This window comes from Neomonachus schauinslandi, chromosome 5, assembly GCF_002201575.2.
Source record: "Neomonachus schauinslandi chromosome 5, ASM220157v2, whole genome shotgun sequence".
Taxonomy (NCBI): Eukaryota; Metazoa; Chordata; class Mammalia; order Carnivora; family Phocidae; genus Neomonachus; species Neomonachus schauinslandi.
In genome coordinates, this window is record NC_058407.1 from 140,884,584 (window position 1) to 140,896,083 (window position 11,500).

At 49.0% G+C, this 11,500-nt stretch overlaps 1 protein-coding gene across 2 annotated transcripts in view; it reads left to right on the forward strand.

The window, feature by feature from the left end:
* Window positions 1–11,483, forward strand: part of HMOX2 (heme oxygenase 2) — a 30,629-nt gene extending 19,146 nt beyond the window's left edge. The window contains exons 2-6 of one of the 2 annotated variants that reach the window (XM_021698280.2): window positions 6,397–6,522; window positions 7,758–7,875; window positions 8,277–8,768; window positions 9,748–9,874; window positions 9,965–11,483. In XM_021698280.2, the coding sequence (XP_021553955.1) occupies window positions 6,437–6,522; window positions 7,758–7,875; window positions 8,277–8,768; window positions 9,748–9,874; window positions 9,965–10,092 (951 nt within the window). In that variant the 5' untranslated portion in view covers window positions 6,397–6,436 and the 3' untranslated portion in view covers window positions 10,093–11,483. Of the gene's footprint in view, window positions 1–6,396; window positions 6,523–7,757; window positions 7,876–8,276; window positions 8,769–9,747 lie in introns of both variants that reach the window. The other variant, XM_044915596.1, reaches the window with a different exon arrangement.
* The last annotated feature ends 17 nt before the right edge of the window (window positions 11,484–11,500 follow it).

The window sequence follows — 11,500 nt, forward strand, 5'->3', positions numbered from 1 at the left end:
TGCCAGTTCTATACAGGAGTAAACTCTGAGCTGGGAACAGCCTTCTGGTAAGCAGGCAGGGACTCCTGGTGCCCAACCACAGGCTGCTTAGTGGGGATGGGTGGGAGCTATGGCCGACCCAGTACAGGAGTCTGAGCAGCTGCTTACGCCTTCCCTGTGGCGGTTTCCTCCTCTGCACATTAGGATAACAACACTAGCTCATGTGGGCATCTGTGGCTGGTCACTGTCAATTCCGGAGTGGGAGAGTTGTTCTAATTTCAGGGAGCTGGTTGCCATGCGTTTTCTTACCCCTTCCCCCACCTTGCTGTCTAGTGCTGGCTGAGCTCAGCAACTTGCTCCCTTCTTCAGTGGTTTTCCAGGGCAAAGAAAAAGAATCCAAATGGAAAAGAATTATTATAGATTAAGTCTTTTTTGTGCCTTTTGTTTTTTGATTTATTTATTTTAGAGGGAGAGCACAAGCGCAGGGAAGGGCAGAGGGAGAGGGAGAGAAAGAATCTCAAGCAGACTTCCCACCGAGTGGGGGTCTGACACAGGGCTTGGTCTCACGACTCTGAGATCATGACCTGAGCCGAAATCAAGAGTCAGATGCTTAACTAGCTGAGCCACCCAGGCGCCCCTGTGGCTTTTTGAATTAACAAATGGGGAATGAGTGATAATGTAATCCTCTCTGGCAGCATTGCACTTTCTGAAGTTTGTAGGACGTGTCCATGGAGGAGGATATAATAAAAAAAAAGTTGTGAACACGTCTGTTCTTTCAAGAGCCCTAGTGCCTTGAGCCTGCAATTTACAAGGAACAAAGACTTTGAAGTAAGTGTTCTGGATCTGCTGGGCAGGTCCACAGGAACTTCCTTTGCTGGAAGGAACATTGGTGATGGGACATTGTTGCTACTTCTATCATATCTGGTGCTGGAGTAAAAACCTGTCAGGTGAACAGCTAGTACGGGAGTTATGGAGGTAGATTTTATAAACAGAGGGTCACAGTTTTCTGGAATTAAAATACAGAGGGCAGATGGACCTTTCTGAAATTTGTAAGAGCAAAGTAAAGGCCCAGGTGACTTCCTATGGACTAGTTAGTGCAGTATCTTACCTTAGTTGGTTTGCTTGGTCCAGTTCCTCTGTCTGTCTCTCTCCCTGTCTTCCCCCCCGCCTTTTCAAGAGAATTGGGCCACTTTATATAAAAGAAGGAGCCAGTTAGTTAAAAAGTCAAACAAATAGTGTTTATACCTTTCCAAACTACCTTCCTGTTATCGGTATACTTAGATACTTTGTTTTTTCATTTTTGTATATATAGATATATTTTTTAAAGATTTATTTATTTATTTTAGAGATTGAGAGCAAACACGTGTGCGAGTGGGAGCAGAGGTAGAGAGAGAATCCATAAGCAAACTCCTGGCTGAGCACAGAGCCCCATGTAGGGTTCAATCGCACAACCCTAAGATTATGACCTGAACTGAAATCAAGAGTTGGATGCTTAACTGACTGAGCCATCCAGGTGCCACTTTTACTTACATACTTTTGCACATACTTGTAGTCAGTATTTTGAGTCTTTTAGGTAAAACAAGTGTATGTAGACTTTTCCATAGTGGATGCAGCCTATCAACTTTTCCCATCTGTGCCAGGATTCTATTGTTTACGGTCCTTCGAGAAATCCTACCCTGTATTGTTAGGCTGTGTGACTTTTTTTGTAACATCATAGTATGGCTACCTACCATTTTGTTACAGATTACTATTAATACATCTTGAAGTGTATTTCCCAGAGTGGAATGTTTTTTTGTTGTTTTTCAACAACAAAAGGGGGAGAGAGAAACCTAAGCAGACCCCAGGGGGAGTGTGGCAGCAGCTTGTTGATAATGAGAGGTTGAAGTCTAGAAAATTTCTACGTTTATGATTTGGCTTCTGATTTTCTAGGGATTCCAGTGGTTGCTGCAAAGAAAAAAAGGATTCAAGTGTAGAGGCCAGTCAGACCAAGTTTGGACACGTAGCTTTTCAGAGAATGAAGTGAATTCTGTTTCTGACATTGCAGGGTGGTTTCTGCATGCTGCCCCACACAGCCACTCCCTTGAAGAACAGTGACCAGGCCACAGAGGTGGACAAAGGCTGCCTTCCCTGGGCCCTACTTGTGTGGGTTGAATGTGCTAATGGAGCTTTCCCCAGAACCTTCTTCCCGTCTGTGTAGATGGTGCTTTTAGTTCACATTACGGATTTAGTATTCTTGCCTCTAATTGGAGTAGGACAGTATCTATTTTTCTTTCAAAACAAAATTGTTAAATCATATTTGGAGTTAGGAAACTATGGGAGAGGGAGAAGCAGGCTCCCTGCTGAGCAGGGAGCCTGATGCAGGGCTGGATCCCAGGACTCCAGGATCACGACCCGAACCGAAGGCAGACGCCCAAGAACCGAGCCATCCAGGCACCCCTGGATTTTTTTTTTAAGTTTTTATTAATGTAAGTAATCTCTACACCCAGTGTGGGGCTCGAACTTATGACCCTCAGATCAAGAGTTGCATGCTCTTCCGACTGAGCCAGCCAGGTGCCCCTCCTTTGGATTTTTTATTCAGCAAGTGTTTGTTGAGAACTTGTTATTTTCTGGGCTCTGGAACTCCACCAGTGAAAGAGACAGCTATGGCCCTCCCTCTGGAGCCAGAGTTGGGCCTCCTTTGAGCTGAGAGGAGGGAATTAGGGGCTCTCAGGCAGGACTGGGGTTGAAGAACGTGGGAGGAAAGTGTACCCAAAGGGAGACTGGCACAAAATGGTAATGAGAAGACATCTGTGGAAGCTGGCTTTCCCTTCCTACCTTTTTTTTTTTTTTTTTAAGATTTATTTATTTATTTTAGCATGTGCAAGAGAGTGGGGGAGGGGCGGAGGGAGAGAGAAACCTAAGCAGACTCGCTGAGTGCGGGGGCTGGATTCCAGGACCCTGAGATCATGACCTGAGCCCAAACCAAGAGACACCTAACCAACTGTGCCACCCAGGTGCTCCTCTCCCCTTTGTATTTTTAAGATAAGCGAAAGGCCCTGTTGCTCCAGCAAGACTATGCCCTCCCAGAGCAAGACCATGCCCTCCCAGAGTGTGTAGTTATCAAACAAAACAATTAATGATCAGATTTAATCACATACATAATGACTGTTGTGCAGCATGATAATTAGGTGCAGGAAGTTTACCTAACTTACCATAACTAGTAACCTAGACAACCAGATTGCACTTGTTCTTGTCTGCCTACTTTTAGTTTCACATGCAAGCAGCATGGGACCTGCAGTCTTCAGGTGCCTGGGGTATGTCTTCTGCATGGCCACATGCACCTCCACCTGTCTAGAGGCTCTGGGACCTTTTACTCTGCCCTCTTCCCTCCACTGGGTGGCCCACAGCTCCTATCCAGCCCCCTTTTCTCTCAGCAGCCTGCGTGCTGAGTGGCCCAGGATAAATCTTGGCTCTCAGGGTCACCAAGGACATAGAGCTGAGATGTTCTTTCTTAAAAGTCTGTAAAAAGAGGTCAGTGTGGACAAGCTGGTATGGGGCTTATTCTGCAGTCGACAAAGTCTACCTTGGCCCCTTGGTAAAAGAATGCAGGATGCATAGCTGGGCAGCCTTACACCGTCTCTGTGATCTGTCCCATTTTACTTTGTTCATGTTGTTCCTTGATCTAGAGGCCCTTCCTCTCTCACCCAAATGCTGTCTGTCGTTGAGGGTCCTGGGTAAGCCCTCTCTTCTTCAGGAAGCCCTCTGAATACTCTTCTCTCCATGTGATGACCAACTACCTTCACATTCTGGACTTAACATTAGTGAACTGCACAGTTCATCATTATTATTGGAGATGAGAATATATCTGATTTGGAGTCAAGAAAAGGTCCCATTTACTATATATACTGGTTTTTTTTTTTTTTTTTCCAGCATGTTGAGATATAATTGACAAGTTAATTACAATATATTTGAAGTGTACAACGTGATCTATAATTATGGATTTCCACAATTGAATCCATATCCATCACCTCACATATTATTTTGTAATAATGCTTAAAAGCTACACTTCTCAGCAAATTTCAATTATGTAGTAAATTATTAACTCTAGTCACCATGCTGTTCATTAGGTCCTCAGGCCTTAATTGTCACTGAAAATTTGTACCCTTTTACCAACCTCTCCCTATTGTCCCCACCTTCAGCCCCTACAGCCACCATTCTACTGTTTCTATGACTTAAATCTTTTTTTTATTTTTAAATTTTTATTTTTTTAAAGAATTATTTGACAGAGCACAGGTAGGCAGAGCGGTAGGCAGAGGGAGAGGGAGAAGCAGGCTCCCCACTGAGCAGGGAGCCGATGTGGGGCTCGATCCCAGGACCCTGGGATCATGACCTGAGCCAAAGGCAGATGTTTAACCGACTGAGCCACCCAGGCACCCCTCAAATCTTTTTTTTTAGGTTCCACATACAAGTGATACCATGTATGTCTTTGCCTGGCTCATTTCACTTTCTGCTCTTTATTTTCTAAGCATTCTAGGACAACATCAGTTAAGCCTCTATCAAAATATATCCTTCTCTCGCTTTGTCTCTCTGTCAAATAAATAAAATCTTTTAAAAAGCGGGGGGGCCTGGGTGGCTCAGTCGTTAAGCGTCTGCCTTCGGCTCAGGTCATGATCCTGAGGTCCTGGGATCGAGCCCCGCATCAGGCTCCCTGCTCAGCGGGAAGCCTGCTTTTCCCTCTCCCACTCCCCCTGCTTGTGTTCCTTCTCTCGCTTTGTTTCTGTCTGTCAAATAAATAAAATTTAAAAAACGCCTCTATCAAAATACAAATGTAAATAATATCTAATATTTAGTGCTTACCATGTGGTAGGCACTGTGCTAAAAGCCTTACTACCTTCCCTGTTCTCACTTAATCCTTCCTATCATTAATCCCACTGTATAAATGCTAAATCTAAAGGCGTGAAGGTTCAGAAAAAGCGTGCCGAGCAAACCATGTATTATAATATCTGAAAAGATAAAATGTAATTATAAGCCTAGAAGAAACTCAGGATATATACTAACATACTAGCAATGAGTTTATCTGTGGGGTGAGATGGAGGTTGGTTTTTATTTTCTTCTTTATACCTTCGAAGGACCATTACTTAAACTTTTTGTCCCCCTAGACTCCTGTTTCTGGGTGGAACATGTAGAAAATGCTCAATAAGTAGGTACTGGTGGAGGTAGAAAATGAAGGCCTCTTCTTTCCTTGGCTTGATTGGGTAGCTCTGGTTTTGTAAGTTCCTTTAGTAGCTGGTGCAACTGTGCTGCTGTTCATCTGGAAAATTCCCCAGATGGGCTGCTCCTTTGCACTGCCAGATAGAGGCCTCTGGGGGTGGGAGGTTAGCTTGTCTTGTGAGACTCTATTTCCCTGGCTGACGAAGGTTCGGCCCTGGCAGCAGCACTGGGAACTGACTGGCTAGCTTGTTTTATTTCCTTCAGCCTGGCCGAGTCAGGGGTAGGCTGGGGCCGGTCTGCTTGTGGTGACTCCATGTACCTGATACTGCTTGTCTAGTGCCTTTCGAACTGGTCTGTGCACAAGGCTGGCCTGCCGGCGACAGCTGGGACAGGCCAGCCCAGATGCCCTTGCTGCCCGACTCAGAGCCGCTGTTCCCACCGCTGCTTGTTTTTGTTCTAAGCTTTATCTGTGATGTTGTTATTTTGTGTTTTAGGTAACTTTTAATTTTGTTGTAATTTCAAACATACAGAAGAGTTGTAAGAATGGTACAAAGAACGCGTGTGTACCTTTTTTTTTTTTTTAAAGATTTTATTTATTTATTTGACAGAGAGATAGCGAGAGCAGGAACACAAGCAGGGGGAGTGGGAGAGGGAGAGGCAGGCTCCCCGCCGAGCGGGGAGCCCGATGTGGGACTCGATCCCAGGACCCTGGGATCATGACCTGAGCTGAAGGCAGACGCTTAACAACTAAGCCACCCAGGCGCCCTCTTGTGTACCTTTTATCCAAATTCACCACCAGCATTTTGCCTCATTTGCTTTTACTTGGTATGTCCTCCTGCTCTCTCTCTATTACATATATGCACGCGCACACACATTCTGAGCCATTTTACAGTAACTTGCAGACAGTGTGCTCCTTTACTTTTAAAAACTTCAGGATACAGTTCCTAAAACAAAGACATTCTCGTGCATAATCACAGTACAATTTATAAAAATCAGCAGGTTCAATATCAATACGATGCTATTACCTAATCCACTGTCCATATTTAAATTTTGTCCATGCTCAGATAATGGTCCCAGTAATGGCAGAGCTTTATTTTTTAAAGAAAACACTCTAAGGCACGTGGGTGACTCCTCCATTATGTTGGCTCAGACAAGAGCAGCACCAGCAGGTGTTTGGGGGAAGTGGCGCCGTGGGCGCCGCATCACCAGCTCCTTGTGTCTCCTCAGGACCAGAAGAGTGAGCACCCAGGAATCACACTCGGCAACGATGTCAGCGGAACTGGAGACTGCGGAGGGGGTGGATGAGTCGGAGAAAAAGAGCTCCGGGGCCTCAGAAAAAGAGAACCACGCCAGGTGAGTGGTGGGGGCTGGCTACGTTGAGTCCTGTGGGCTTAGGGTGCCGGGGTGTGGTCGGGGTCGTGTCGTGCTGCTGCTGCCGCCGCCCAGGACACCTGATTGGGACTGCAGAGAGGAACAGCATACAGCATCTTGGGCTGCTTGAGCATTCTCCCCCTTTGTTCCCAAGGAAGCAGGTCAGGTACTGCTAGAAGTGCTGAGGAATGGAATTTGATGGTATTTCTGATCCTTTTTTCTTCTTAAAACCCTAAGTGTTTTGTCTTGTGTGCTGAAAAAGCGTCATTAGGCAAAACTGGCACCTTGACCAGTGTTTTCCACTCCTTAGAATGTGGGAGTAGCTCTGACTCCAGGGATTTTTCTTACTGGGTAGGGACAGTTCATGCTAAGCCTCAAGTTACCGAAGCCTGTTCTTCATTGTTCTTATTGTCTCGTTGTAGCCCTGTCACTGACAAAGTGCTTTTTTATATCTTGAAATAATTGCTAATAATAAATGATTCTTTTCCTAAAGAAGCCAGCAGAGGGAGGGTGGGCCGTGAGGGACCAAGTTTTTGTCACTCTGGTGGATGGATTGTGTGGACCGCGTGAGCTGCTACCCGGTGTGTCCATCTTTAGGGTCATGCGTTGTTTGCCTTGCTGTGTACTGGCTGTGGCACCTGTCAGCGCAACTGCATCCTGTGTCATTTTAAGTGATACAGACCTACGTCCTGGCTCCAACTGCCTCGGCCCGTCTCATTCTGATCCTACACCTGGGCCCAGCCCCATGTAGTCCTGAAGAGGCCATGGGTGGAAGGTGGGAGGAAGGCAGCAAGGCTGCCTTGGGACCGACACCGTCAGTCCATCACAGCAGCACGGATTCTGCAAGACATGTTCCCCAAGGTTGGCCGCTCCTGGAGAAGCCAGCAAACGCTGTGGTGGGATTAGAGGTGTGTTTCCTCAGGCACTAGGTGGCCACAGAGGCAAAGCATTGTTCATTTGGGTGGTTCATAGAGACACGGACACTGTTAAGGAGTAGGCCACAGTCAACCCCCATGTCACCCAAGTCCTTGGGACCAACTCACATCTGCCTACTCTCTGGCAAGACCCTGTATTGATGCTGGAGTGGAGTTTCTGAGCAGCTTCTGCCTCCAGCTCAGCAGGGGGACACCCTGAGACTGGAAAGGGCTAGTTCACACATGCACACGCACTCGTGCACGCGCGCGCACACACACACACCCCTCCCCCCATCTCCACAGGATGGCTGACCTCTCTGAGCTCCTGAAGGAAGGGACCAAGGAAGCACATGACCGGGCAGAAAACACCCAGTTTGTCAAGGACTTCTTGAAAGGCAACATCAGGAAGGAGCTGTTTAAGGTTGGTGCCCTTGGTTGTGGATAGGGTCAGGTTGGGGGCCTTAGTCCCATGAGGAGGATCCCCTTGGAACTGCTCGGTGGCGGAAGCTGGGCCTTTCTCTACCCACTCTCCCTCTTTTGACATCAGATTGTGGTTTTCATGAAGCTTAAATAGAAGAGCATAGTGGTAGTGTGCAGGAAGAATTCACCATGTCAGTCCTTTAAGGAACATGGAAGTTTCCTGAGTATGTGAAATAATTCACTGTATAAAAATGGGCTTCTGGGGAATTGGGGTGATGGGGGCTCACTGCTGGAGCCTTCACTGGTGGCTCCTCAGACGCGGGGGCAGGTGGGCTCAGGAGATGTGCTTGCTGATCAAGGCCGACAGCCCTATCCCATGGTCTCCCCCGTTGCCCTCAACAGCTGGCCACTACTGCACTTTACTTCACATATTCAGCCCTTGAGGAGGAAATGGAGCGCAACAAGGACAACCCAGCTTTTGCCCCCTTGTACTTCCCCACGGAGCTACACCGGAAGGAGGCACTGACCAAGGACATGGAGTATTTCTTTGGTGAGGACTGGGAGGAGAAGGTGCGGTGCTCTGAGGCTGCCCAAAAGTATGTGGAGCGGATCCACTATGTGGGGCAAAATGAGCCGGAGCTTTTGGTGGCCCATGCCTACACTCGCTACATGGGGGACCTCTCAGGGGGCCAGGTGCTGAAGAAGGTGGCCCAGCGGGCCCTGAAACTCCCCAGCACAGGAGAAGGGACCCAGTTCTATCTGTTTGAGAACGTGGACAATGCACAACAGTTCAAGCAGTTGTACCGGGCTAGGATGAATGCCTTGGACCTGAACCTGAAGACCAAAGAGAGGATTGTGGAGGAGGCCAACAGGGCCTTTGAGTACAACATGCAGGTACTGCTGGGGCTCATGGTGGGGGGGGGGGGGGGGGGGGGGGGGGCTCTGACGGTGGGAGCCAATCCAGAGCTGCCTGGACAGGCGTCAGTGCATTAGGCCAGATGAGCTGCAGCCTGCCAGAGAGAAAGTGGAAGGACCAAATAGGCCACACAGGGCAAGCCCAGTGATGGCTCCGCTTTGTTTGACAGACAGCCCGTGTGTTTTTGCTTTGGGGAGGGCGAGGCCCTAGGACAGAGGGTTTTGGGAAAATGAAGCTCCCTCCCTCCCTCTGCCCATAGGATTCTGGTCTTGAGTGGATTTCCTCTTTTTTAGCGAGGGTTCTGAAAAGCCCCACTTGATAAGTTCATGGAGAGAACCAAGGAGAGTGAGAAGCAGAACTCCGTTTACAAGTAGCCTTTAGATGGGGCCAAGCTTGGGGAGGCTGATTCCGTCCCTGGAACCCAGGCCAACCCTCAGCACCAGGAGAGTGGCCATGGGGCGGGGGGGGGACAGTGAAGCACCAGCCCCAGTGCAGGCCCACTGGCTTAGTCTGACATTAGCAAGCCTCCAAGGGCCACTTAGGATGGGTCAGCCCTGCTGGGGCCTGTTTTCGCATGCTCCTCTCTGTCATTCTTTCTAAAAATACCTAGCCACTGAAAATGGCCAAGTGCCAGTGCTCACAGGGTGTTTTGGGGCAGCGCTTTTGTTCTCTCCTCATTGTTTCTACCCTGGCAGTTTCAGCTGTGGGCTGTGTTGTCTGGTCAGTGCCCAGGGAAGAGCCACCACAGTCAGCAGCGGTGGGATGCTGAGCACAGGGAGAAGTGTTAGGTTGGTGTGGCTGTCCTTGCTGCTGATTGGGGCTGCTCACTTACTGGTTTGCCCTCCTGAGCAAGTCTCACCAATTCTAGCTCCCTCTGCATGGGGGAAGAAAGAGAGATTTCTCCGAAAGCAGAGTGGACCCAGTCAAGTGATGGCTGTTCATCCCCTGCTCCTGCAGATATTCGATGAACTGGACCAGGCTGGCTCTTTGTTGGCCAAAGAGACCCTGGAGGACGGGCTCCCCGTGCACGATGGAAAAGGAGATGTGCGTAAATGCCCCTACTATGCTGCTAAACCAGACAGAGGTAGGTCTCGCCTGTCCCAAACTCTCCTCCCAGGGTGGGCTGTGTCCACGTTCCCCACTGATGCCATGTCCCGTTGGTGCTGCCACACAGGTGCCCTGGAGGGCAGCAGCTGCCCCTTCCGAACAGCCCTGGCTGTGCTGAGTAAGCCCGGCCTGCAGTTCATTCTGGCCGCTGGTGTGGCCCTGGTTGCTGGCCTCCTGGCCTGGTACTACATGTGAAGGACCCATCATACCACGTTGGCGCCCTCCTCCTGAGTGACCACTGGCCTGCCCCCACCTCCACCGGTGACTAAACTACCACCTCAGGTGACTCTTCTTAAATGCTGGTTTTGAGAAAACAAGCAACCAATAAAGGCCAGACGCTAAAGCCTCTGCCTGTAGCATCCTCTCTGTGGGCTAGATGCTGAGCTGGCTGTAGGCCCACCATTCCTGCAGCCATTAGGCCATGGTACTGGGAGCAGCCTGGGCCTCTGGAACCAACTCTGCTCCAGGGGCGTCCACACTGCTCACCCTGAGGCTCCTTCCCTTCATTCTTCCTTATGTTGGCATTTAGGTGGGTACCTTTCCCCTGATGGGAACAGAGCAGCCAGCAAGCCCATGCTGCTGTAGCTCTGTGGGAGGGAGGGGTGGCTTGCACCCTGCCTCAGAGGCCTGGGGAGCTCCGTCCTGAACAGCCAATGCTCACCCTCTCAAGCAGAAACTCCAGAAGAGGGGGGTCTGTTTAGCCGTGGCCTATCTCCTCCCTTGACCTGTGTAAATGCTACAGCACTCAATAAAGTGGACTCTGACAGCTGCCTCCCTCTTTCCTGGCACCAACATTACCCTTCTCAGCCACTCCTGCCCTTCCTGTGCTCCCAACACCCCTGGTCACCTCACAGCCCTCTGCCCAGAGCAAAGCCACCGTGTCTCACAATGTGGTCTTGTGATTCTCTCTCGCAAGTGCCTGGGAGGTTTCCTACTTTTTGAAATAATTTGTTTATAAATAAGGATAAAAAGTATATGCTTGTATTATAACAATTCTTGTCTAAAATACAAATGTGAACTTAAATATTTTTATTGATAGGAATCAGTTTCTTGTTTTATATATTGAGGATCTGCAAAAGTTTTATTCAGGAAAGGGTTAAATGGCGAGGAAAACATTGTCTTCGACTACTGACCAAGCCTACCCGTTTTTCACAGTTCAGATGAGGGCTAGTAGGGGTGGAGCTGGCTCAGAACCTAGGGGCTGACTAGCTGCCCCCCATTAGCCTTCAGACCAGAAGCCTCAGCCCCAGTGATTCTGTCTTGCTTAAGGGAGCAAGGGTATTTGCCTGCAGGGTGGGATGACCCTGAGCTAAAGCCAGGGGGCTCCAGCCTGCAGATGGTGTGGGCAGATGCCGTGGCATGGAGATAGGTGAAACCAGTGTCAGAGATAGGAAGGTGCCCTTTGAGCGCAGTGAAGCCAACTCCTGCCCCGACCCAGTCACGGCTAGAACCCCACGGCTTGTCCACACCGGGTTTGGGTGTGGTTTAATCAGATACTTAGTGTCATCCCTGGGCAGTCAGTGCAGCACAAGCACAAAGACCCCAAGGACTCAAGCCCCTGCCCTTAGACCACTTCTAGCCCCCACCCTCTTTCCGTCAAAGA